The sequence below is a fragment of the Accipiter gentilis genome, chromosome 20 (assembly GCF_929443795.1).
Source record: "Accipiter gentilis chromosome 20, bAccGen1.1, whole genome shotgun sequence".
NCBI classification, from domain to species: domain Eukaryota; kingdom Metazoa; phylum Chordata; class Aves; order Accipitriformes; family Accipitridae; genus Astur; species Astur gentilis.
Window position 1 is genome coordinate 14757547 of NC_064899.1, and position 27993 is coordinate 14785539.

Genomic DNA, 27993 nt, shown 5'->3' on the forward strand with positions numbered 1-27993 from the left:
TTAGTACACTATTTACAACTCACATGCATTTGTAGTTGTGCATACAACTTTACCTCATACCTGTTAGCCCTTTATCACACTATATTGACTGAGGAATATCTTTACTCCTCAGCACTGGCTTAACCAATCACATTTTTAACCATAAGCTTTACACCAAGGCCTTATTCTGCCTCGATGGCAAAACATTCTCTTCTGACTGCAGGTTTTTCATAACTACCTATATTTAAACTGCTACACTACAGGCCTATCCTCTGGATCCAACATCCCATTCACACCTAAACCATTTGGAATTACTAACCCATGTGCTGTTGTAAGCATTGCTCTCTTTATAACATTGCCATGACATTCCACCAAACAGAATGGAAACTGAAGCACAGTTGGAAAAGTTGACCATTCTGCTACATCAAAAGACAAAATTTAATGGAATGATATCTGGACAATGAGTTTACACCATCTTCTTGCAGGATGTTACTAGTCTAACTAAAGCTGGTTGAAAAGAAAAAGAAGAAAAAAAAAGAAACCTTTCTATGTTCTTTTTCAATCATGTGTTCAAACTAAGATTTTTTTTTCATCGACAGTAAGGTATCTGTACGTATGAATTGACGATACGCATAATTCATACTCTGAACCTCTTACAGTTCGAGCGACCTGATCCACATAAGAAAGTTGCAGTGATTTAACCAAAGAATGGTTTTTAAATTGACTCTATGGACAAAGTAATACACATAGTCATTTGCATTCCTTTGATTTATCAAATAAACATATTTCAGCTAAGAGAAATAAATTGTATGACATCATCTCTGAAAAATACTTAATCAAAATGGCTTTTGAAAAGTCCAAGTAAAATGGGCGCAACTTCTGTTTTTAGATTAGTTTCTATGCATTAGACTCCCCCTTCCTGTTCTTGCAGCTTAGCTGGTTTTCATATGAGGAATGTGGTTGTACATTTTAAAAATTAGCAATACTTCTCTATTTAGTTTTTAATCCATGTATTTTGAAGTGCTTTAAAAAAGATAAGTAGTTATCATGTGGTTAAAAATTCATACGAAAATTCAAATGAATCAGGGACAATAATGCATCAAAAGCCAATGACACTCGGTGCTTTTCAAAATATTACTCAAGGAAAAATCAGGGATAGGGAGGTGAAGTAGAATTACCCAAAGCAACATGGTAGGCTGACAGCAGGGCCCGGAATTGAAATCAAATGTTCCAATTCCCAGTCCAATGCACATGTTTACTAGATGTTATTTCTATCTCATCAAGGTTAACTAAAAGCACTGACTGAAGAGTTAAAACTAATCAAAAAGTAAAGCAAATAAACAAAAAAAAACCCTTCTCAATTCTAATTCAAGAGGCTGCTCAGAAAACCTTTGTGCGAGTGAGAACATACCCATTTCTATTCCAGAAGCTGCTTTATCTTCAAAAGAGTAACTGCCAGATTCGATTTCAGTTACTGTCTTGAAAATGCAGAATTCCTCCACCAAACTTAGTGGCATTAAACCACATACACCTAGACACAAGATCAACAGTTAGGCAGAGAGGTTTCACATGGTATATACCATATCTACAGCATGGGCAACACATGGAGCACAGACAGACTTGCCAAAACTCAGCATATTTCCAAAACTAATAGAAAAAGAAAGAGGATTTTACATGGCTGGGAAGGAATCCTCAAATGAAAAAAAAAAAAAAAGAAAAAAAAAAGAGAAGCCACTTTTTTAAGCTGCAGAAGTGTACTGAAGGCGAGTTATATTTTATTTAATTAAAATATATTTTAAAAACATACTGTGTAAAAGAATTAGGATTCTCAATAATTTATTATTTACATTAGCAAATTCTGTTTGACTGTTATTCTGTAGATAGAAATAAAAAGTCTGCAGAAGGGAGTTGTATCAACTTCTTCAGGACCAAGCAAGCCCCTTTACCAAGAAACAAGTCCAAAATGCATTCCTTCCCATCTCGATGCCTTCAAATTCATGTTTGCAAACAGATCGCAAAAAGCTCAATGAAAGGTCACATTGGCGAGTGTTGAGCACTCACAGTGAGAGCCGGGATTTTGGAGCACTCTGCAAGAGAGAGAGCCCGAGGAGATTTTAATGTTGCATTTCTCAGTAGTCAAGAGGCTGCATGGTCCAGTCCCACTCTTGCTCCCACTATCCTACCTCCACTGAAATCCATGGCATTACATGACAACGAGGCCTGCACCTGGCCCTGCAGGCAGATCTTGGAAAGCTAGACAGACTCCTTGAGCCAGGCTGGCAGTAGAGAGAGTGTTTTTCCTACCACTGTAGACACACTGTAGCTTATCATTCTTTTTCAGTCCAAACAGAACATAAATCTCATTGTCTTCCTCCCCATCCTCTGGAGAGAAATATGCATAGGGAATTATCTCTCGGATGTAAACAACTGTAAGCACCATTCACATTTGCTGGTCCACGTGAAACAAAAATCATATCCAAGTCCCTGCCATAGCCTTGACCCTTCTTAGCAGGGCAGCTCAGCTTTCCCGCGAGCTTTCCAGATCTCTGAAATCACACGGGTACCCAAACATCATGCACAATCCATTGCAATGCCAGCTGCTGTCTGCTTTACTATTACAGGAAAGAGTAGTCGCCTCTTCAGTGATTATGTAAAAACTCATGATTAAAAGAAGTAAAGCCGTCAGCTCATGTGTTTTGTTTCCTGGAGGCACTCAGTGGTATTTCTGACATCTCGTGTAAGGCACCAGTCATCCGGTAGCTGAGCAAAAAGTGACTCACAAGACCTCCATTAAGCAACTGCAGAGGGAACCGACAAAATTCAGCTGGTTTGCTCACCTTCTCACTTACATGGCATAAAAGGTGTGGTCACGCCATCTGGGGAAGTTTCTGGTGGTATCCTAAAAGAGGAAGCCTCAACTTGCACTGCAAGCCAAAGAGCATGGGCCACAGCACAAGTTTCCGATGGCTGCGTCAGAGTGGCAATTCCCACAGACATAGCAGAGATTTCCTTGAGCCCCAAGAGGCCTCTGCTGCCTTGCTTTCACAGAAAATGAATTTGTTGTCAACAGCAAAGCAGTCACCTCCTTACAAGATGTCTCCATAACACCCAGCGGAAGGCCAGACTACAAAACCAGCTTTGTGGTATACTTGCTGCAACTTCTCTGCTGTTGGTCTTGCCCACACAGCCTTATTCACAGAGATGCAACGCCGGAGATAGCAGAGCCTATGGACGAAGAGGTCGGCTGGATGCTGGCCGACTGCATCACTGAGCAGCCTCAGTCCAGAATATCAGTCTCAAATGGGACCAGGTGGTAGTATGTCAAATTGGTGACATAAGCTGTTGGATCATCACTGTCTTCTAGCTCTGAGGTAAAGTCACTAACACTTTCGAACCTAAGGAGAAATAAAAAAACAAAAAACACCAAAAGGCATTAAGTCATTAATGTTCATTTAGGAAATCAAAGTCAAAGGAATTGGAAGAAAAGTACTAAGGAAGACAAAGAAGGCTAGGATATCTGAAGACTGACGCCTGTAAATTTTGAGAAAAGATGTGAGGGGATTACTTGGAAAAAGGGCTGCAGGCAAGAATGCTTCCGCTAGTACTGCAAGTTAAAGTTCTGAGTAAATGTAATATGTGGACTTGCTTCACACCAGAGCTGTGTTGCATTAGATCTGTTTCTAATGCTGGTTTGCAGCTTAGCTTTGTGAAGCTCAGTTTGCAAGACAAAGATCTAGAGTCCCAACTCTTTTTCCAAAGTGTCAGAACCTCTGTCCCTCTCTTGGCAGCCTGAAATTTGTATTCATACTAGAAGTTGTCAAGGAATGTCCATGCAGATCAACTATGAATCATGAAGCTATAGTTTCTCTGAGATCAGCCTGTGTATCATTATGCTAGCATAACCTACTGGAGACACCAGCAATGGCATCTACTGTCACTTTCATAAACCAAGATTCAACGCTTCCTAGACAGAGTTGAGAGTAAATGGAAACCGTTGCTCTCCATGTCCTTAAACAAACAGAAAGCCTGCTTCTTTATAACCTATGGAAATGAATGGGCTGAAGATTCTGCTTTCAGTACACCTGGATGGCTATTCCCTTTTAGAACTGCTAAAACACAGCTGTGCAGCATACTAGGAGAGCAAGTTCTCATTTCTTCAGATAGCAGTCTTCAGTAAAAGGTACTTTCATGACTCCTCTCCAGTATGACACTGTCTCTTCACAGCACTTGTCATTATAATACCTGAACTTCCTATCTCAAGACACCTGGCTACCACACTGCATTTAAGATGAGCTGGATCAAAAACATTTTTTTTGGTTTTTTTTCAGGCCCCAGGCCTCCCCTCCCACTAACAAATGAATGATTTGGTGGGACACAGCCTTTCTTGTCAGGCAGTTCTGGATACCTCTACAAAGAGATTTTTATGAATCTAGAAGAGCTTTCACTGTGGTATGGAAAATCTTCACAGAAAGTACTCGGAGCTGATCCCATCCACACATTCTCCTCCCCACACCTATGTGTATATGAACAAACCACAGGCCAATGAGAACCATGGTGAGTGCAAGCAAATCATCGTTACTGCTGACTTTCAAAGCTGCTAGTGAGGAAGGAAGGAAGGAAGCAGCAAGTGAGCTCTGGAAGAGTGAATCGTGCAGCTGAGGTCCACATCCTTCCATTTTGTTCTCACAGCATGTGGCAGCAACACGAAATGCCTCAGTTCCTACACAAAAGTGGCAAGGAAACTGCCTTTGTTTCCCGTCTGAACTTGGACTCTCACCCTTTCACTTCACAGGTACCTTCTCCGGGTTTGCCTGTTGTATGAGGCCAAATGTCCAACAGAAATAGAAAACAATGACTACAGTGTCCTTTCTCTGGAGTCTTCCCCATGGCACAAGATTTAGGTTTTGACAAGAAAAGAATATCTGAATATAAAGAGATTCCTAAATTTAGTTTGATTTGTTTTGGTATTTTCCTTCCCACTTCTAACTCCTGTGTTATAACCTGAGCTTTTGCAAGAACTACCTGCTGTCTCACACCTACTCTCAATGAGAAGGCATCAACTTGTTAAAATCTACACTTTCTTCAGTTACACACATTCTTGTTCCAAAGAGGCTTGAATTTCTGCTGTCAGAAAACATTTTACTTCTTTCCAGACAGCCTAGCAGTTAAAGGCAGTCACTGCAGGCCAAGGATTAAATCTCATTTCAGTTCAAGCAAGGGACTTGAAGAACTATCAAGTTTCTTTTTCTCACACTGTTTCTTTAAAAGTTTGAAAGAACTTGCATTCATTCTGATAGAGTGAGAAAAAAGTGAAATAGAAACTGCAAAATTGCACAAGATGGAAAAAGAAATCCTAACCTAGCTCTTGACTATAGGACATGTCTTTATCAACTTTTTAGGCTGGCATAGTTCAGCTCTCTAAATAGCAGATAAACAGATGAAGCTAGAAAATAATTTGGTTTAAAACTGCATCTCACCTACACATGAACTACTTAGACTCCTTTAGTTACATGAGGCAACTGCAGACATCCCTCTAACCTCACCCTAGAGAGCCCTAAGATTCAGGTATTTCAGAGTACCTGAATAAGTGTGGTGGGGTAAACAAACAGATAAATCTCCCACTCCCATCTCTCCCTAAAACTTTCTTTAGAAGCATCACAGATTATTGGATAGCATGGTCTATACATCCTGCAATGTATGGACACAGCTCTGTCTTTTCCACACTCCTACCTGGTCCTTCTCACCTCTTTTTTAACTGAGGACCACAACATTTTTTGAGCAGAAACTCATGGGGTGTCTCCTGCAGTGCTGTTGCTATGCTCTTTACTTACAATGAAACAGAAATGAGACTGTAACTTTGAATGTTTATTACCCTCATTCCTCTACTCCCTCCAGGCTGTTTGCTTGCCTGCATGTGTGGGAACATGTGCAGAAGGGAGTTGACTTGGTATCTTGCAAACACTTCACAGATCACATTGTGCTGTCTTACAGACTGCTAGTGATCCAGAAACAACAGATTATGAAATACCAGTGGGACAGACAGAATGAAGCAGAAGAAGAGTCAAGAAGGCTATTCAGATTCTGCTCTCCTTCTCTTGTCAATTGTATAAAACTAGATTTTTACAACTGGAAGGCCCCACAGATTTTGTGGTTCTTCAGCCTCACTGATAGGGTACTACAAGCAGTATGTGAGGTACAAAGCAGTGGCATTCACATGCTGTGGTTACACAGAAAGCTTTCCTTGCCACTAAAAAGGAAGCATGGGCAAAGCACTGCTCTAGAGTGCTCATATGAAACCAAACCCAATAAACCAGGACTGTTTACCACAGCTAGCAGCTGTATAGGACACCTAACAGTCAAAATGCTTTTGTGCTGTTACCAACAGGTCTTTTTTCCAAAATAAACGCTGCAAACTACTATGGACATGCAGATTCCTAAGTGCCCAAACTGTCGCCCTTGCTATTTTTCCCCTGCAAGTACCTTGACAGACACACCATCCTTCACAAGGGCCTACTTCTTGTGCTGTAAGACAACCCTCTTTATCATTTTAACCTCTGTTAACCCATTAGAGTTTCTGCTCACATTCGCCAGAAGAAGAGGGAAACAAGGTACATAGAAGCTGATGCCTTGGACAGGCATACTCTTCGCTAGGTAAAAAACTGGCTGGATGGCTGGGCCCAAAGAGTGGTGGTGAATGGAGTTAAATCCAGTTGGTGACCAGTCACAAGTGGTGTTCCCCAGGGCTCAGTATGGGGGCCAGTTCTGTTTAATATCATTATCAATGATCTGGAGGAGATCAAGCGCACCCTCAGCAAATTTGCAGATGACACCAAATTGGGAGGGAGTGTTGATCTGCTGGAGGGTAGGAAGACTCTACAGAGGGATCTGGACAGGCTGGATCGATGGGCTGAGGCCAATTGTGTGAGGTTCAACAAGGCCAAGTGCTGGGTCCTGCACTTGGGTCACAACAACCCCATGCAGCGCTACAGGCTTGGGGAAGAGTGGCTGGAAAGCTGCCCAGCAGAAAAAGACCTGGGGGTGCTGGTCAACTGCCAGCTGAATATGAGACAGTTTAGATTGGATATTAGGAAAAATTTCTTCATGGAAAAGGTGCCAAGCACTAGAACAGGCTGCCCGGAAAAGTGGTTGAGTCACCATCCCTGGAGGTATTTAAAAGATGTCTAGATGTGGTGCTTAGGGACATAGTTTAGTGGTGGACTTGGCAGTCTTAGGTTTACTCAGTTAGGTTGGACTCGATGATCTTAGAGGTCTTTTCCAGCCTACAAGATTCTATGACGCTTCTCGTTAACTCACAGGAGTAACCCCAGTGTAAACATGGCGTGAGGCAACAGCCCAGCTCCTCTCGTCACCTTATGTACAAGCAGTACCTGAACAAATCTCCTCCCATCTATGACTAAAAAGCACAGGGGAAGCATTTTCTTTTCCTGTCAAGAGTAGGATTTTGTTTTCCTGGAAAAATGCTGTATCTAATTTCACCATCTCTGTGCTGCTTTTGCATCACTACCTGTAGAGAGTCTCTCCCATGGACCACAAGATGCTTGTGACAATGGTAGCACTGTCCAGAAAACGCACATCTAGTACTGGAGTGAATTTGCCAAAAAGGCAGCAGGTCCAATGCCACAGCTTCTGCTGCTGGCCTAAAAGACTGAAGTGCAAACAGTCCTTGCAGGGGAAGGCACCTCTGTAATAAAACCAAAGCATAAGCTAGAATGCATTTATTTACCATCTTTCCTTTCAAAAGGACTGCAGAGTATTCCAAGAACCACGTATAAAAGGACTATTTATGCCACATGGATGCCGAGGACACTGGGTTCACCACATTTTGCAATAGTATGGTGTACTGCCAGCTCGAATTAGAGAAAAAATGAAGGAAGCAGAAAGCAACTACTTCAGAGTAAGCAACTCCAACTTGCAAAAATGCTATAGTTTCTTTTGCAACAAGTATGAGTCTTTTCAGCTGGTGGATCCCTGGGTAGGTAGCACTGCAGGCTACAACAGCTAACCAATGCAGCGGGACCTCGGGGAATGAATGCTACCTGCTGAAGCTCCAAGTGCTTCTATCCAAAAAATACAAGTTTTCTTCACAAAATGTCTGATTCAAGTACATCAGCAGACAAAATCCAGAAGTCATACAGAGTTTAATGTTGCTGAAAGGAAAGAAGTTCCCATCTGAGGATATACAAGTCCACAAGGAATTAACTCTGATTTCAGAATAGAAAACACCAATCCCATTAATCCAATTTTACAGACACCAAAAAGGAACTGCATAGGATTTTGAAAGATTTTAAAGCGTCCTTTCTGGGCTACTAACCTACATTTAAAGCAACAGTATAGAAATGCTTTTAAAAAAAGATCAATTTTTACAAAACAGCCGTGCTACACAAGTGCCATTATCTCCTAGCTATTACCTCTCAGCTATAAAATACAGCTACAGGATGGGCAAATTTAGGGTACCATGTAAAACAGACATTTGAAATTTATTAATTTCTTGACTCTTCATTTAACTTTCTTCATGGAAATTAAAATACAAATGCACAGCAGGCTGTTATCCCAGATTTATTTCTTCCACCACAGTTTCTGGGAAACCATGCCTACCATACAGTTTTTATCATATTTGTATTTTCTGGCCTTAACAGTCTCTGACTTCAATGGGATGACAGTTAGATGGTGGCAGTTTCTGATCCCAGACCAGTAAGTTTTGCTTGGGCTCCAGTACATTTTTAAAATTGAAGTTAGATTTTAATATTTTTTTTTATTTTTTTTTTTAAATTATCACAATAATGCAGGAAAAGGCTTTTTTTAGTAATTTGCTCCTATTGATTTGTCACTCTCAGTACTAAAGTGTGATCTACTATGAACTATGACAACTTTAATTTCCAGACATTGGCCTTACAGAATCACCTCCAGTGTGTCGCTTCAGCCTCATTAATACAAGCTTACAAGCTTAAATGCTGTTAGCAAGGTCAAGGTTCAAAACACTAAGTGGTAAGTTAATAGAAATTACTCTGGAGCCAGAGATACACTCCAGCCCCTGACAAAATCTTGTCAAGCTCTAAACCTTTCCACAGACTGGCAATAACCACATTTCAAATGTGGGAAGACAGAGTACTGCATTCAAAGATAAAGTCTCCATAACGCTTTTAGTATTCTGTTTCCATCATTTTGACTGCTCTAATGAAAAACTGGGTCAATGTTTCTCATTAAAAATATTTAAGTGCTTCACTACCTGAAGCTCATTGAAATATCAATCACTTGCCATGACAGAAATCTGTAGGAGCAGATTTCCATCAACACCCATCTGTCAATACAGTCGCTGACTTAAGACATACATGAAAGGCCTCCTGGTTACAGGTCTCTGACCCCAGAACACCTACATGCATTGGGAGGCAGAATTTACAAATTAGACGAGTCTAACTTCCCTCTCCCCTAATGAAATGCAAGTGCTTCACCAAGACCCAGCATGCCACAGCACCTAAGCAGCTGCTGAGCTTCCTTCGTTTACGTCCAGGGGTGTGTTCCCCTCCGAGTGTGGTGTTTTGCTTCCCAAATAAAGCATACCATTTATAGTAGGATATTCCATTTGTAAGGATGTTCGAGTTTCCAAATTTGGGCTCAAACCAGTTCTCATCACAGTCACGAGAGAAAGAAAAAACTCTTCTCTTCTCACCTGGCAGGACCCCCATGATAACCAAAGCTTTTTTTCTTTCACTGAGCACTAAGCTCCTTGGGGTCAATCATTCTCACCGACAGCCATTTTATCTATTTTAATTGGAAGAGCTGTGAAGCATTAGCAATCAGGCCCAGTAATCCTTAACGAGTCAGAATGACAGCTGTACTAGTCTTGCTCCTAGATAGAGGATAACATTTTGCTAGGGGGGGCAGGAAAGCTACAGTTTATCCAAAGCTGACAGCATTACTCATTCACACGCATCACTTACAAGTGTTCTGCTGAATCTACGTCCAGGTGCTTCTCTTTTCCATTGGGTATACTGTGGTCAATGACTATTGTTTCAGTGTTGGCTAAACAAAATCCATTTGATCGCATGATTTCTGTCGGGAGAAGAAAGAAAACAAGATGAAAATCCAAAAAAAGCTGGAAAACCACTGCATATCATATGTAATTGACACGGTTATGAACTGAGATGTGTGCGTGACATTGAAAATCTGCACATGAAAGCACAAGTGAAGAGTTGGTTTCATAGCTTCTTACATCTGCAAACTGCCAGTGCTTAAGCAGTTTTATTCATATAATCAATTCATGACACAGAGCATTTGAAGCAAGGCCCACGTTTCAGCCCTGTTACTGCCAGTGGCAAAATTCCCATCACCCTTAGCAGAATGGCAGCCCATCCATATATTGCAGCCTACCACTACTAAAACATAATTGTATTTTTCCTAGACAGTCCCAGGCTGAAGCCAGTTAAGCAAAAATCAAAAAGACAGGAAAAAGAAAATTAAGAGTGAGCTTCCAAGTTAATTCAACCACCATCTTTAAGTCATGTAAAGCAATACCATCTTCTACACTGCCTTCAACTCTGCTTATTTGTTTCTCACTGTGTAAGAAGCCTCCAATCCATAATAGCTAAAATTTACACCCAATTCCACTGACTTACTACCATAGGGAGAATTTATAATTAAAGAATAGTATTTGATGTGAATGAGAAGTTAATCCATGTCTGTGCTACACGGAAAGGCAAACTAGGCAAGTCACAAGGATTTCTTTCAGTCACACAATCTTAGATGAAGCTAGGGCCACCACAAAATGAACATACATCTCTATATAAATCTGCATTGACTTAGGTGGGATGACTCATGATATGCCTCAAGGTACGAGGACCCTGTGTTACAGCCTTACATTATCAGCACAAGCAAAAGGAAATTAGTCTGAGGCAGAAAATATGGTAGGCACAAAACATACATACAGGGAATCCTCAAACAAATTTCAACTATACATACAGTTCAAGTAATGAGCAGGAGATGAGACAGGAGAAAGAAGGGAGGTGATTTTTTAAAGTGTACATTTACAAGTTCCTACATTAAGGTAAAGCCAGAACTCACTTCCGTATTTTTCTTGAGAAAGTCATCTTTGACTTTCAGTCTATATTTTACTGCAACTCACTTTAGCAGAATACATTTGGGGGTGGTAAAACCACTGAATTCCATCAGAATAACACTTCAATTGTGACTCATCTTGAACCAACATTGTACTGCAGAATCAGATTTATACCATAAATTCAAATTCAGCTTTCACCTAAGAGGGCAGCCCTTTCCCTCTTCCCCATCAGCTTCCACTCTGAACAGGACCATGTGGGGACAGTTTGTTTTTTCAGAGAATATAAAACATTTTTGCTTACTTTTCTAACTCTGCAAGCCATGTAGAAAGCTGCACTACGACTACCATGAATGCCACAGTGTTTTCCTAGCGTCCTTGACATGACCTAAGAGCTACAGCGTTTCATTGCTGTGTGAACTGCTTTAGACGTTAACATTTACTGCCATCTACTGACTGCCAGACACTGAAACCATTGCCAGCGTGCAACATTCAGACGAGGAAAATGCCAGTTACCATCAAATTTCCACCTATGTTCTTGAATTCTTTGCTGCAGTCACTTAAATGATAAAACTAATTACCACAAGATGCTTTTGGATAAATAGCTGTATAGGTAGGAAAATCTTCCTCCAATTAATTAGGTATGACTCGTCTCTACCAAAATTAATTTAGAATTAAAAAAACCCATATTATTATTCAGCTACTGTGGTTTCAACAGCTCCTCTACGTGGAGGCTGGCAGGAGGGTTCCCTTTGCTGCTAGTCTCTGTCCATCAGCCAGGCACCCTCACTCTGAATTTACGTTCGTCTTGGCCATCTCTTTGTCGTACCCACTGTGTGACATATTCGGTCATGCACACACAGAGTACGTGTGCGCTAAGGGGACACAAACTCTCACAAAAATTATACAAAACCCTTCCAAACAGCAAAAAGTCCCAAGCCAGAGCAACACTGCAGTTTCTAAACAGTGCAATTCCAAAGACATTTATTCTTGATATTTGCCTGTTGGAAAAAGAACAAGGTATCACTGACAGCAGCCACACTTTGAAAAATTTTTCCAGCACATAGTTTGAGGATCCTTCATTTCATAATGGACCTACTTGGCAGGAATTTTACCTGAGGTTTCCACATTGACTCAAGACACCATCCAAACCTCCCTAGCCACAGATGGGGTGTGAGACACACACGCTGACTCCCATCTCTTGCCCCCAGGAGGCCAGACCTGCATCACCCTCCTTTGCAGTGTGGCCCTGGGGAGTCCTCACAGTCCCTGTGCTGCACCGCAGCCTGGGCTCGGGGGCCCTACAAGAAGGCACCAGACCAGATGGGCTGGCAAGACCACGCTTCTCGCTGAGGCTCCGCGTTACACGGTACACTTCTGAAGAGTTACTGGTGGGCTCGTAACCCATCCACCATTTAATTAAAAGAATATTTATTTAACAGAGGACTAGTTCGCTTAGAACCAGAGCTCAGGATCTATTACAAAAAAATCTACCCTGTGTATAAGATCGATCCATAAGACACACTGTTTACACTTTTAGCATATTGACATGCTGACTGGCCATTAACCAATACACTGTTAGTACCTCAGAAAACTGGTACCAGTTTCGTGCTAAACACTTTATGCACCTTGGAGGACTACGTAGAATTTCACTTTTGTTTCGCTCTCTGAAATAAACTCTTTTGGCAACACAAAAACAGCCATTCCCATTAGGCTCACACGAGCTATTTCAGTATAGAAACACAAAGCCAGACACACCAAAAGTCCACAAACCTTTTAACAATGGTCAGTAGCAGATGCAGAGGGGAAAGGCTGAAAGAATAGGCAAGGATAGAGTAATACTGCTCTCCATTTAGCCACTAGCAATCTGTGGTTTAGAAACTTCCTATGTCTCCACCTGTAACAGGTCTCAATGTACTTTTCCTCCACCTGCTTGTCTAATTCCTTTTTGAAGTCATTTACACTTTCAGTTCCACCATATCATATGACAATGAGTTCCACTCCTTAACTGTGCTCCGTATGGAAACAAAACAATATTATAACCTTTCTTTTGTTTGTTTAAAATGTGTTGTCTGTCAATGTTATTGGATAACCTATAGTTCTTGTTTCATGAGAAGTACAGGGTAATTGACCTCCTTCTATTCACAGCTTTGTAGACTTCCATCATATTCCCCAGTCTGTCATCTCTTCTCAAAGTTAAGCGTCCTTCTTTATTTAACCTTCTTCTTAGAGAAGCTGTTCAACAATTTGAATCCTTGTCCTTTATTTGTATGCTTTTAAATTCTATTATATCCTTTCTGAGATGGAGAAACGAGAATTGCGCACCCTGCATTCAAGATGGGGTGGTGCTCCTTTCTTCTCCCCTCCTTTCCTAATAATATCTAATATTCTCACTGCTGGTTTTGCTCACGGCTTGGCACTGAGCTTCCATTTTCACAGAACTGTATCAAGAGCCTCAAAATCTCCTTCCTAAGCGGTAATAGCACTATCATATGTGACGATAGTGAGGACTGTATTTTCCTCACATCCACTTCTTTGCATTTACCAGCCTCCAATTTCACCTGCCACTTTACTGCCTGAATGCATATTGCATATTATGTCAAGGCTTACTGCCTGAATGCATGTTGCATATTATGACAAGGCTAATTCTATGTTCTATATTATAAGCAGACTATGGAGAACTATCTGCTGAATTGCTGATGGAGAAAGAATAAGGGCAACAGCAAATAAAGTAATTTTCCTTTTGTAATTCTTGTGTCAAATGTAGCAAGCTAACAACTCTTACCTGATATTTTAACTGGACTTTGAAAGCTTGGCTGAATCTTATGGACATTGTCATTTTTTAGAACTTGGTCCAAAGGAGATCTCTCAAAGAATGTGAGGACGACTTCAGATCTTGAATACTTAAAAAAAGAAACAAGACATCTGTTTTTACCAGTAGTTTGCTTTGTCCCTCTTCTCCCTTTCCACCCCTTCGTAGTACAACAGAAATACTTATTACAAGTAACAGCCTAGAGACGTCATTACATCGTTCTGGCACTCAGCACTTCTCCAAGATACTGAATAAATTGCTGCTCTTTTGGAGTTTGGCAAAGCCCATCCCTTTCTGATCTGCCTAAGAGTGCATGTCACCATCAAGGAGGAGTCAGGCTGGGCTAAATGTGGAACTTGGCTTACTCACCTTCCAGGGCATGTTTATAATAGTCTTCAGAAGCTTTTCCACTTCATTAAGTCTGGCTTCTATATCATGGGCTTCTTTTATTGTGATGAGCCCTAGAAACAAAGTAAACAGATTGTGAGCACAGACAAAAGCACGCTTCCACGTGCACGCGCGCTGCAGCAGCCAGAAGCAGCCACTCAAGAAGATGTGGAACGACCTCAGATATCGTGCCTCCCAGGAATGCCTTTTAACTCACACTGATGATAAAGCATGTACCCCAAACTCAGGTGGGTGTAGTTACAAGCAGAGTTGCAAGCCTGACACAAATTCAGCTGTTTAGGATCATATTTAGGACTTGCCAGACAAGCAGAAGTAGAACCACCTACTCCCTCACCCACAGTTTCACTACACAGCATTCCCAGCAGCAATAATCAAACAGCCTGTTTTCTGCTTCCAAGAACCATGATTCATCCTTTTTTCCGTCAATAAAAAGCAAAATAAAAATCGAGAAAACCAAAACCCACAACCCACAGATAAGAGGAAAAGACTAAACATGAGCTAAACAAAAGGCTTTGAGGGCAGTCTTGTATTTCTCTGAATGTAAGCCCCAGTGAGTGGCCCAAGGAAGATTGTTCAGTATCATGTTCTTCAAGTGCAAAACAACCTTTTGGGATTTATTTTATTTTTTTTTAATCACCAAATTATCACAGTGCTGCAGAAGGGATTAAAATGGAAATTTTGCTGTCTGGTGTCCAGAATGATGCATTACAATGCTTCTAATTTTGAATTGCTTGGTGTGGGGATCTTCAGCTATAATACCATATTTCATATGTATAACCTGCAGGACATCTGTAACTTCCCTCTCCTCTGTCAGACTCAGGAAAATATCGCATAGATTACATATACATACAGGGAATATGAGGACAAGTAAACACCATATCTTGCATCCTTCTAGCAGCCCTTTTATTTCTGATCTTTGTAACCTACTTTTTCTAACCCAATCATCGTTTCACCTCTGCATTTGGGCAGATTTTCCAAGGAACAGAATACATGTATGAAAATGAAATACCTAAGAGACTATTAAATTTAACAAGCTTCACTGGCAAAAAAAAATACAAAAACCTGGAGGAGAAAAAGACCCAATAAATCAAAACCATCTAAATAAAAATCAAAACTAAAAATCTGCGAAGCACTCTGTGAGAAACCACTTCAATATACTAAAATTGTAAGTGCTAAAGTCTAAGTACATCTCCATCTCCCTATTCAAAAGGCAAACATACAGAAAAAGTTGTGAGACATGCACAGTGTAGGGACAACATCCACAGTTTCAGGCTGTATCAGTCCTTGTTATTTGTTACCGACAAGATATGATCCCATACAAACTTTCCAGACAAAAGTGTGACTTCGAAGCTGTCAGCTCTCCTCCAATTACAGCTCTAAATAAAACAGACTGTCTCCAGAGCAACACGGTTTACTTGATGGTTGTCGCACAAAAGCAGCCTGGTTGCATAAGCCTTTCTATTGCTTGACAGCCCCTCATTTTGCCTGTTTTTGTCAGCACCACAACCACCTCACCCTGGTACAGCTCGCTCCCTCGTCTGACAGCGGAGCAGAGCGCACCAGCAGGCATATAAGGAAGGCAGCCGTGTATGCTGCTCTGACCGGTGTATACTACAGTCAGGCAGATTTGCATGGAAATTCTCTGAAAGGTTGTAAATGCGAATTAACTCATCTGCATGGGTCCACAGACTGTGTATTAGCTGGGTTGTGCTTGATGTTACAGACCTGAATTGCAGACCAGCACCCTTCATCTTCCTAACTACCAGGTGTGAGCAGGCTTGGGTGGATCTGCTTCACCCCTCCACAAATATGTTCCCCTCCCACATCTGAATGAAGTTCAAACCTTTCAAAAAAAAGTATTTTCATCCTCCCTAAAAAAAAAAGCTGCCAACGGCCCCACGGCTCAGGCACTCACCTATGATGTTAGAAACACACTGTCGCCCTGCTGTAGCCCACATCAGAGAAAACAGAGCTACCTACCCTGGTGCCAGCTACCGTGGGGTGCCTCCGCTTCTCCTGCTGGTCTTCCTCCAGTCTGCATAAATACCGAGACAGAGTAGAGACTGCCCGACCGCGGCTCCCACCTTGCAGGCAAACCCCTCATCACTGACCCACCCGGGATTCAGCATTCAGCTGCTCTCTCTCCAATCTGCCCTCGACCTCGGACCCTTTCCCAAATAAGCATTTACTGTTGAAACTAGTGTCTTACCAGGAAGAGGGATACTTTCAGACAAATTAAGATATTCAGACCAGGGGAAAACAAGAAGAAAAAAAAAAAAGAAAAGGAAAAAAAAATACCTCACCAACAACACTGAACATTCATCCTGTGAGGAAAACCAGCCAAGCGGTTAGGATTTTCTCTCATTAATAATCAGGGAAAGCATCTGCAGCTCCACACAGCCTTTTTATGTTTCAGCAAGGGAAGTTGGACAAGGCCATCAGCCTGTTGTTGCACTGTCACAGATCACCCAGTGGGAGGTTTTACGGCTTCTTGCATTCACCAGGAATTTCCAGCCCTGGTATATTCCTCCTTCCAGATCTTGGAAAGGCACCAGCCATGCAAACCCACACTCTGACTTGGAAACTGGCACAGATGACTTGTAACATCTGACACGATAAAAACCATTTCTTTCTGAAGGTTTTACTAATATCAAAACCAAAAGGCAGACAGCGTAGGAAGGAGAGTAAGTGATACATCTGCCTGGATAGCTTCCTATATTCTTGCTTAATGATTACAGATCCACAGCTTTGGGATGTAAAGCTGCTGACCTTACATGAATTCCCTGTAGAGGGAATTCAGTTTGGCTGGGCTAAAGCCTTCCTTTTCATACGTCTACAGTCCAAATACACAGAAACCACTTGACTGGCTATATATATATATAGAACCCCGTAATTTCTTCTGCAATAGCCACAAAGGTTGTAAGGCCCTCATTTATCTTAATTCTACAAGTCTCTGTTTTTAAGAGTTAACAGATGCCCTTGCGGTTTTCAGTTAGTCGTAGCCCATGATCCCACAACCCAAGGGATTGCTCACAACCTGACAGCCACGCTAACCAGAGCAAGGTACTGCCTGCCCAAGGAGCAGGGACGAGCAGAGGCCCCGGTCCCCCCTTTCGCCCCCTTTCAGCGCTCGCTAACTGGCTGCTGTCATCAACCACAGCACATACGTGCGTGAGGAACACTGTGGTTTAGCGAGGTGAAGTCTCCGGTGGCAACACTGGTTTAAGGTGCTCTCACCCTCCCCTGCAACTCATTTGCTCTCCCACACCGCAACGCAGGGCTGCCTCTGCTTTGCCAGCACAATTATGCGAGCAGTGGGGAATACCTCGAACCGCTCTTGTCAAAGGATTCTCCTCAGGAAACCCCAGCCTTCGCAGAAGAAGCAAGAGACTGCAGGCTAGGATGCCCCATTCAACCTCCTTTCTTAACTAGGCTGAGTTTGAGCAGGAATCAGGACTTGTGTAAAGAAGGGTCACAGAACTGCACCCAAGCTTTCCATCTCTATTCTTCACTTCGTGGGGGTTTCTCCCCTGCCTGTCTTCTTTATCCTGTTCAGAAGCTTTAACAAGACAGAGAGAAAGGAAAAAAAAAACCTACCAGAACCCAAAAAAAGCCAGAGACTGGTAAAGGATCTCCAGACGCTGGGAACGCCTGAACAAACACACGCACATGCCAGCTGACTCTGCAGACAGAGCCCAGCAACTCCACCATTCATTTACCCTGACACAAACGCACCACAAGCTGGATGCATCTGGAGTGCATGGGACTCACTGGCCACGTATGCAGCATCCGTATGGCAGCTACAGCATGTCCTGAGGCTGTTGTCTCTCTGCCCATGGACCATAAATACATTCCTATCTTTCCATCTGGGGCTTTTAGACCCCAAGAACCCTTATTCAGGGAGTTTGCTACAAAATAAAAATAAGACACCAGTAAAGCAACCAGTAGCCTGGAATCAGTTGCGCTTTCTTCCACTTGTTCGATCATGCAACAGAGCTGAGCTTAGAGCTGGGAAATCTCTTAGTGAGGTCATGGTGAAAGGCTGTTCTCATGCCTTTTCCTCTGCCCTGGCTCCGTCTGACTGCTAATGGAAAACATGCGCAAACTCCTCCCAGGAAAACTTTGCTCTCTGTTTTCTTACCCGTACTGCACTTGGACAATTAACTATCATTTCAAGTGATTTAAATGCTATAAACACCTACGTTTATGGGGCTTGAGGTAAACTGAAGCCCCACTGGCTCCTTTTTTACCACAAACCCTGTTGCCAAAAACCACAAACCTCTAAGATTTCTGTACCCTGTGCACGAGGGAGCCCACTCGCTGGGTGACAGGAGGGACGATACGGGCACACCGCCTAACCCTGGGTAGCACTCACCTGTACCAGGGATGTTTGCTTTTAGCCCGGTTCTGCCGTGTGCCCGTAGTCAGCGACCTCATTCAGTCCCTTTGACATCTTCTCTGCTCCTTTCCAGACCAAGAGCCCCAGGCTGAGTCCTTAAGACTGGGTGAAAAGGATTCGCCTGCAGTTTGAGACCAAGCGTAAATAGCAACTTTACGCATAGCAACACGTCTCTGGAAAAACACGGCACAAACAGCACCAGAGGCCTGCGGCATCCTTCCTGCTCGGGGACCCTGGTGCCGGAGCAGCTGCAGGAGGCTGAGAGCGCAGACCAGCAGCTGCGGACCTGGCACGCTGGCTCACGGCGTGGGAGAGGGGCCCAGAGCTGCAAACGAGGAGGAAACGAGCTCCGCAGAGGAGGGGAACGCACTGGGAGCCAGTTCCTGATGTCAACACGCGAGCCTTGGTGGGCCTGTCCTGCTACTGCCATGCAAGCCACCAAATCTGCAGCTAATGACATTTTGACAGCAGCAGATAACGCACTGCATGCTTCCACTTAACGAAGCAGGACAGGAATCGCAGCGTGTCCTCCATGGCTCATAATGAAATCGCAATGCAGTCCTGATGGTCAGTGTCCACAATGAGCACGTTGTCTCAACGTGCCTTCCAAGGAGGAGTAAGTTCGTGCCTAGGTCAAGTATGTCTCATATGCCATCTCTCAATGATGACACATAGAAGTCTGTTTTTCTGGAGAGGTGTTGCTATGTACAAGTTGCTATGCATACGTGATCTCTAATTGTGGGCAAACCCTATTTCTCCAATCTGAAGGACTCCACTTCAGGCTTCTGGTGAGGAGAGGAACAAAGAACGTCCAAGAGATCTCCTACTTTCTCAAAATCAGTTCAATATGTATAGAAGGCTGAGCAAGAGCAGAAGCCAAGGTGTACTTTATGAAGATGTGTGCAAGATCAAATGGCAATATGCCTAAATGCTGTGTATTTTAGTATATACATGAAGATTAAAATACTGCATTGAGCCCTCTTCACCTAATCCTCTCTCCATCCCCTGTGGGAAGACTGCAGAGTAGATATCAAAGTGAAAAAAGGAGTAGCGAATAAATCCAGGGAGAAATCTTACTGTGTTCTGCTAACCTACACTGCAAGAAAGATTTAAGGCCTATAGATTCAGATCTTGAGCCCATCCTTCTCTCTTTGCACGAGCCCATGACAAGCAGTTAGGGATTTCAGATCTTTAGGGAAGACACATAAGCTGCCTTGCACAGGGGACTGCTACTCTGCTTTCTCTCCTGACCAGACTGTACGGTGTCAAGAGGAGATATGCCCCTTTTCCCCAGTTACAGTATTCATTAACACTGCAGTGCTCAATCTTTTTTATCCTGTATCCTCATTCCTCCTTTCCCTCAGGTATGTTCTAACCCATGTGCACACACACAGAATTCAGGATGTAGATAGAGCAATAGCAGAAAGGTCTCAGCCACAAGAGGAGGTGTACAAAAATCACAGAATAATGTCCCATAGAAGAGTTTAGTCCAGTTCATCCAAAGAAGGGCCAAGTCCAAAGTCAGATCAGGCTGCTGGGGACCATGTCCAGTTGACTTCTGAACATCCCCACGGACAGATATTCCACAGAATCATGCAGGAACTGAAGCTACTCAGCTGGGACATGGATCAGGGCTGAAAGGTGGCAACTCAGCCCAGAGTTTTCTGCTATTTTGCTCCTTTGCACTGCTTCCCATTTCCTCCCTCTGCTGAATCGGGCTCTTCTCAGTACCACTTCAGCTGGCATCTTTCCCTGCTTCATGGCCACGATGCCTCCCTCCTCCCAGCAGCTGCCCTGCTAGCATCCCTCCTCCCCGCAGACACACTTTCCCTCAACCTCACTGCCTGGGAACTCTGGCATTGGCCACCTCAGACTGGACTCTGAAGAGGCCAAAACAGCTCCCGCTTACGGCTGCCTCCTCTCTGACACAGGAGAATAGGATAAAAGGTTGTTAGAAGGACAAAGGAATACTCAGTGGTATGTAAAGGCAGGAAACTCAAAAAACCAGCAGATGGGAAAGCTTGTTTCACACAACTTTTCTTCACTAATGCTGCAGAAATAACACCACAGGAATCCCTGAAGTCTAAAGATTTAAGATCCAGAGAAGGGCAGATAATTACAGGCAGCCAGGGATATCAGATCTTCAATTACTAAAGACCAGGACTGTCACTTTTCTGTTCTCTGCCGATTAGTTATGCTGTCTTCTGCAGCATCTGGCTCTCATCACTAGGGACGGGACCCCAGAGCTAGCTATGGCACTGGTCTGACTTAGTCTGGCAGCTCTGGCAGCAACTCTTTGATGCCTCTTGCCTAATTCTGCAACACCCCTCTCTTGGGGTAGACACACTTGCCCCTTCCCCTCATGGGGAAATTCATTCATCTCATATGACAGGAGTCACTACAGTCTCTAAAGCCTTTACGAAGGGTTTACTATCTATGCAGTTATCACTGACAAGATCCATCTTCGTGGCATTACTCAGAGAGCAGCTAAGAGGATACAATGGAGTTGAAAAGAGGCGTGCAAGGAGGTGGATTTTTGAAATTTGTTACATGTTGTGCTGCTCTTCTTAAACTTGATGTTCAGGAACAGAATAGGGACAGATTTTTTTAAAAGTATGAGTACACGAAGTGCACGTAAGTCACTCCATACTTTTAGAAGTCCCACTAGGTAGCCACAAGCATATTGAAGATACTGAGAGAAATTTGTTCGATGCAGAAAGACAGAGAGCTTTCAAACCCCTGCCTGAACTGCACACAGCTAGCTCTAACACACGCCATTTCTTCTTTTGCAGTTCACATGCAGCAGATGTAAAAATATGGATGGAGCAAAGTCCTATCCGAACAACTGTCCAGCTGAAATCGCTCAGAGCAGAGGTTGTGATCGTGACCACCTGAGGGCCCTGGCACACTTTAATACCCATGCAAAGCAAGGAGGCAAGTTAAAAGCTGAGGAGTCCAGACCCTCCAGCTGATGGGTTTTCCACACATGTATTGTTGGTTACGGTATCTCCCAGGATCTCTGGAGGGGAGACGGCACCTCCTGGTGACAGAACTCAGCAGACTGGCTTTCCCCACAGAGCTCCCCCTCTTGATGCCTGATGAGCCACAAGAAAGAAAAAGATGTCAAAGAAGCACGAGATAAAAGCGAACAAAGCAGTCAAAGCCTGATGAAAAATGCAAGCCCCTACAACCATTTCTAGTGCTGAATTCTTATCAGGTGAGAACTGTCATGAAAAAACCAACCTCATTTCCATTACTTTCCACCCAAATCCTCCCAGACACATTGCCTCCGTCCACCACAAAAAGGCAACTTGTGCCTAGCTTTATAACAACACAGCCAGCTTCATTTATCTCCATCATTACTGATGAACCATGAAATTCAGCTAATAAAAAACAAGCCCAGAAGCCCCAAACTTAATTTTGGTTATACAGCACTGCTAGAGCCTGATAACCAAGAGCTGCATTCTTTGTCTGCCAGACAGAAGCTCTGAGCAAGCTCCACTAATGAACTGTTGACAATGTCAACAATGAAAAGAGCACAATAGATGCAGTGTATTTATCTGTATTGTCACAGCACCGAAACAGCTGCTGTCTGTGGAAACCACTATGCTGCTCTGTAGAGCTCCCTCTTCTCATAAATCACACTCCCAGATGGTCTTGTAAACAACAACAACATTATAATGCAGCATATAGAAAACCGTAAGTTTCGAATGCGACATTTGCAAGCAAACAGAATGTTCCTGGGCTGGCTCTTCAGGAACTGCCTTCTGCTTTGCGCAAGTCCTTCCAATGGCAGCCTTGGAGGAGCTTCCCATGTGCTTCCCGGCGCACAGCCGCTCGGACACAGAAGACAGCTGATCATCTGCTTCCTGCATGAGGCAACCACTCCGGAGGGCAGGCACAAGCCTCAGAGCTAGACCTCTGCCTTAGTCATCTGGGAGAGACTGCTCAGGGTCTGCTGCAGGTCAAGTGACTACCTCTATGCTACCAGGCAAGCTACAGACACCAAGTCTCTATAGGGAATCTCCACCGCTACTGGAGAACTTCTACGGGCGGACAGAGGTTGAGTGCCAACAAGGCAGAAAGGAGCAGAAAAGTTCTGGAGAGCCACAGATAACCGTGGATGGCTGCAAGCCGGTGAGGGGAACCTGAAGGCAAAGAAAGGGAACAGAAAGCAGCTCAGGGAAAGTGACTTGGAGAAGCAGAGAGAAAATAACAGAAAAGAGAGCAAGGGGAAAAAAGGCCACGACAGAGCAGAATGAGTGAGAGGAGGGATGGAAAGAAAGAAGGGGGGGGGGGGGGGGAATGAGCACTTTGGGAAGAGAGAGCCCAGCTAGCAAAAAAAAAATATCTGTAAGACTGAAGAGAGTTTCTGACTTGATGGCTCAGAGTATCAGAGCAGGACCAGGCGCTACACATAGGCACAACGTGAACAGTGACATTGGAAGAGCATCTGAGCCTCTGTTCTGATAACAAAGGCAACAAAACAGTGGCAGAGGAGGACTGCCAGAAACCAACCTGCCACTCCAAGGGGAAAACAAATCCCAACTTCGAAAGGCTGCTAACGTGCTCTTCTGGCTTCCTGGTCCAGGACTTAAGGGGCTGATCCTGCCCTCACTGAAGTCAGAGGCAGATGTCTGACTGCTGACTGCACTAACCTGGATCAAGTTCTAGAATAAATCTTAGATGACTACCCCTCAGAAGTAATATTTACAGAAAATAGGAGAGGAAAAAAGAGTACTTTTCCAGGTTTATACTTCACTTCCAGTGTCTATTGGGTCACTGCCACTATTTCTAAATTATCAGTTTGAAGTCGGCTTCTCAGTGCACAGGGCTGCCTTTCTCATGAAGAGGGATTTAAATAGAAAAGTTGTTTATTTTACATATAGAAACAGGCAGTTTAGTAACATTAGGCTGTGTTCTAGCTCTGCTAAGAGTGAACCAGCCTGTGTTTTTCTGTGTTCCTCTTTTGTGTATTTGCCTAGAGCAAGGGACGGGCACATTTCAGACACATATAAAATACTAGCAAGTTACTGGTAACATCACAGTGAATCATATTTAGTCACCCTGCAGGTATGCACATATCTAACCTTGTTTACCAGCTTGCTAGTAAGATGCCTTGTGTGTTGTTGAACGTCCTTGGCCCTTAGCATCATAGTACACTCCAGATGCCGAGAGTGCGCTTTGCCACGTGTTGTTATTAGTTATCAAAGACGAGACCAGATTGTGTGAATGCCATACTCCCCCCCGGGACCTCCCCTCTCCTCATATCAAAGAAAGGGGAAGATGAGCAGCCAGTGCAGAAAACTATAGCTCCCGTCCCCTCCTCTGTCATCTCAAAGCGCTCTGCAGATCTGAGAACTATGTGGAGAGGGAGAGCATTGTGGAAGTCAGTCCAAGGGGATGGGGGTGGAGAAAGGAGAGGGCTACTTGCTGTTGCTGAGCAAGAAAAGGAGCACACTCCTGTTCAGTACTAGTTCTTTGCTGAAACCAGCAATAATGGTAACAGCCAACTCTTTCTAATATTGCTGACGTTTTTAAAAAAAAATCTTCTTTTAAAAAGTTAATAACATCAAATAGCTCAAGCTTTCACTCCTCAGCCATACCCCTTAAACATAAGGTACTGCAGCTTGACTGAGCTGTAGGATAATGCAGTCCTTTTAATGCTCCTTAGGCAAATCTGTAGGAACTTTGGAGTCCTTCAATGCAATGCAAATTTGGTTTGCAACATTTTACCACTTCCTCCAGATAAAAGGCACAGCTAATATTCACCTTCTTTCAGAAAGCCTAAGATAAACACACACACATATACAACCTCACACACATATGCATATACATTTGTATGTATATAAAAACACTCACACAAATGTATGCTAACTGAATGCTAACACACACAAGAGTGTGCTTTTGTCAGGGTGTTCTTTTTGGGTTAAGTATATTGAGCTTCACTGTACGTGGCAGGACATCTGCTTTTAAACAGGACATTAAGAAACCATGCTTACCCCAGGAGTTTTGTAAAGACCGGACATGCACCGTGCAATGTCTTCTCACATCCAAAGCTTTGCGTCAGTGTTACTTAGTTAAATGAGATTTTTATGTTTCAACTTAGTGAATCTACACAAGGCTGTAGCCGGTCACTTTAAAATGCTGGTATGATGAAGTGTTCTTTATGCAGAGAAGCACCCTCTGCAAAGTAATTTTCTTTAGAGCAGGAGCAGTGTAATTTTAAACAGTATTACTGAAATTGTGAAGTGTGCTATGATTGCTTAGAAAGTAATCCTGATTTTTATTCCACCTCTGTTGCAGAGTTAACCCCCACCTCCTTACCAAGCTGAACAGATCACGATCTGCTTATATTGGGGTTCGATTTTTCAAATCCTGTACTGATGCTTTGCTCATTCCCGATTCTACTGAAGTCGGTGCGCCTGGTCCTGAGATAAGGGTAAGTGAAGGTTGCTGGCTCCAGGTCTTTGGCAGGAACTGAGCATCGCAGGCTGAGGATGCTTACTTTTTCCCAGCTGTTCACGCACTAATGGTGTATGTTACCTGGGACTGGCAAGTAAAGCCAGTGCAAGGGACTATAATCCCATCTGGCTCTAACTGCACAAACGGTGCCTCAGAGAGATGCGAAAACAGTGTAGTATTTTGCAAAAGCTGTGATAGGTCTTGAGGCAGGAGAGGAACCACGCTCACTTAAGGCAGGCGCTGAGGAACGAGAACGGCTTTAGGACGCGCAGGGGCTCCTGTGCCAAGGCGATGGGGAGGGAGCGTGCTGGGAGGGGCTGGAGGCCAGGGCCGGCAAGGACCGACTCTGACTCCGGCCAACCCAGCAGGCTGCCAAGCTACTCTTCAGAACCCCATAAAGCCAACAAGTACAAAGACAACTGGCACGCTGGGAAGTCAGATTTTGGTCACAGTGACCCTGGCAGGTGCTGTGCCCTGCAGGCCACAGGCAGATTCTCTCCAGACCTACCCAGCATCCTCAAAAGCTGGGGCTGAGGTGCCACATACACGTAAAGGCCGTGTTATTTAGAATTCACTGCCGCTCAGCACTGCTAAAAATCACGCTCGGAGGACTTTAGGTAGGGCACCCGCCACGGATAATACATTTTCGCAATGTTTTAGATCCCTGCTCAGCAACCTCATCGCGTGAGACACTATAAGCACGTTGTACCGGACACACAGCAGGGCTGGGGCGGGGGGGGATACGACACAGGGATCTGCGGGAACAGCCAGCGGGCTCCCCCCATTCCCAACCTGCACCCAAGTGGAGGGAGACAGCCCCCCTCCCCCCGTCCTCCGGCACCGACCCCTCGCAAGCCTCTCCCACCCCGCATGGGGCTGCAAGGGGACGGCGGGGCTGCCGCCAGCCCGACAGCCCTGCGCCCATCCCCGCCGTCTGCAGAGGGCACCCGGGACCCGCCGGTGGCGGCGGAGCCGGGCTTCCACCTCCCGGTTGCGGGAAGGGGAAAAGCTCCGGCGCCGGGGAACTCCCACCGGGGAGCGGGCTGCGGCTCCCGCCACCCGACAGAAGACGAGGAGAGGGAAAGGTGTAAGCGTTTTTAAAAGGTATACGCATTTTTAAGAGGTATAAGCATTTTTAAATGAGGCACGAACACACACAGCGCCCCGCCCCAACCCCCCCCCCCCCCCCCCCCCCCCCCGCAGAGGTTAGGGATCTGGCAGGACGGCAGAAAAAGCCCTGTCTCGCCTTAAACACCCCTCACAAAACATCCCTGGCGAGTCAGCCCGGGGGAGAGCCGCTGGCGCTGCTCCCCCCCGGCAGGGAACAGAGCCCCCCCCCCCCCCCGTCACACAGGTAGGGCCCAGAAATAAGTCCGGTGGATTTATACCGCTATGCAGCGTGGAGAAGCAGCCCCGAGAATGTCAAAACGCAGACCCTCTGCAAGGGGAGGGTCACACAAGGTGAGAGGCGAAGTGAGAGCAGGGGAGAACTTTTCCATCCTCTCAAGAGGGGAAAACGGTCCCAAAATACCAGCTTCTCCCCGTTCCTGGTCAACCGAATCATTTAGGTAGTTACTCGAACAGCTGGGGAGAGTGGAAGTGCTACGCACACGTCCATTTTCAGACGAGCGGGTGCCCCGCACCACTCTCCACACTGGAAATATTTTAGAGTAAACCACGTCACTGTATCTAAAAAACACCCCAAGCGTTACACAAATTAAAATCGACCCCCAAGACAGCTTAACAGGTACATTCTGCTTCTGCACAGTCAGGCCTGAGCATGGGCAACATCCCCCGAGCTGGCTTAATCCATTTCAGAAACGAAAAGAGAAAACATGGATCTAACCGCTGGTGCAATTCCCCTGTTTTGCAGAAGTTATGCGAGGAATTATGCCAGCTCCCAGAGTCGCTCCGTCCACTGGCAAGCCTCTCCCCCGAGCCTGCCCCACTCTCCTCGTGGCAAACAACGTACCCACACGCGGAGATTTTTCAGCTACAGCCCTTCTCCTGCCAACAACCCCCGACGGGAGGCCGGAGGCAGCGGGGAGGGGCAGCGCGAACAGGGACCCCTCTGCTCCCCTCAGCCCAGCCCGGAGCCCCCGTTGCGGCGGGGCTGGGGGTCTTCCCTCCTGCGAGATCCCCGAGCCCACGGCGCTCACCCCCCACCCCCGGCTGCGGGGCAGCCCCTCACCCCCACCGTTTATTTACCCCCCCAAAAACCAGAACTCAACAGCCCGGGCGGAGTTTCCGACCGCAAAACGCCCCCGCAAGCTTTCCTGCCTTCCCCCCCCCCCCCCCCCCCCGTCCCGTCCCTCGTCCCCCCCGCCCCGTCCGGTCCCGCAGCGGCTCCAGCTCCTCATCCCCCCCGTTCCCTCCGCCGGGGGGGGGGACCGCCCGCCCCGCCACCGCCACCGCCACCGCCGGGGCAGCGGCGGAAAGGCAGCCCGGCCGGCCGGCAGCGAGGGCCGATCCCGCGGAGGCTGGTCAAACCTTGGAGCAAGGGGGAGCGGGACAGCTCGGGCCGGTCCTCGGGGAAGGAGTCGAGGAGCCGCTTGAAGAGGCGGCCGAGGTCGGAGTAGCTGCGGTGCAGGTAGAGGATGTTGCGGTCCGACCACTCGGTGCGGATCTCGTAAAACTCCTCCTCGTCGCCCCGCCGGCTGATGATGAGCCGCCGGATCCCGTTCACCCAGCAGCCCCGCACGTACATGTTCACCAGCGAGGTGCCCTCAAACACGGCCGAGGCCATCCCGCCGCCGCCCGCGCATCCCCCGCCGCCGGCGGAGGGCGAAGCGCACCGCCCCGCGCCGCCGCGGCCAAGTTAAGAGGAGGAGGAGGAAGAGGAGGAGGAGGAGGAGGAAG

At 45.2% G+C, this 27993-nt stretch overlaps 1 protein-coding gene across 2 annotated transcripts; it reads right to left on the reverse strand.

Annotated features, from left to right (window-relative positions):
* Positions 1-395: 395 nt before the first annotated feature.
* On the reverse strand, positions 396-27989 carry PXDC1 (PX domain containing 1). Of its 2 annotated transcripts, none has more exons than XM_049824115.1 (5): positions 16251-17086; positions 14232-14323; positions 13836-13953; positions 9939-10050; positions 396-3374 (listed from the first exon to the last, which is right to left on the reverse strand). In XM_049824115.1, the coding sequence occupies exons 1-5, from the start codon at positions 16372-16374 to the stop codon at positions 3257-3259; spliced, it is 564 nt and encodes a 187-aa protein (XP_049680072.1). In that variant the 5' UTR covers positions 16375-17086; the 3' UTR covers positions 396-3256. The 2 variants fall into 2 exon arrangements, with proteins under 2 accessions (XP_049680072.1, XP_049680071.1); XM_049824114.1 differs by lacking the exon at positions 16251-17086 and adding an exon at positions 27625-27989 and having other exon boundaries at positions 397-3374.
* Positions 27990-27993: the final 4 nt, after the last annotated feature.

Coding starts and splice junctions, on each gene's coding strand:
- PXDC1 (XM_049824114.1), bottom strand. CDS start 27,880: ATGGCCTCGGCCGTGTTTGAGGGCACCTCGCTGGTGAACATGTACGTG. Junction 13,954..14,231: donor TTATAAACATGCCCTGGAAG/GTGAGTAAGCCA, acceptor TCTTTTTTTAAG/TATTCAAGATCTGAAGTCGT. Junction 10,051..13,835: donor AAGTCCAGTTAAAATATCAG/GTAAGAGTTGTT, acceptor TTCTCCCGACAG/AAATCATGCGATCAAATGGA.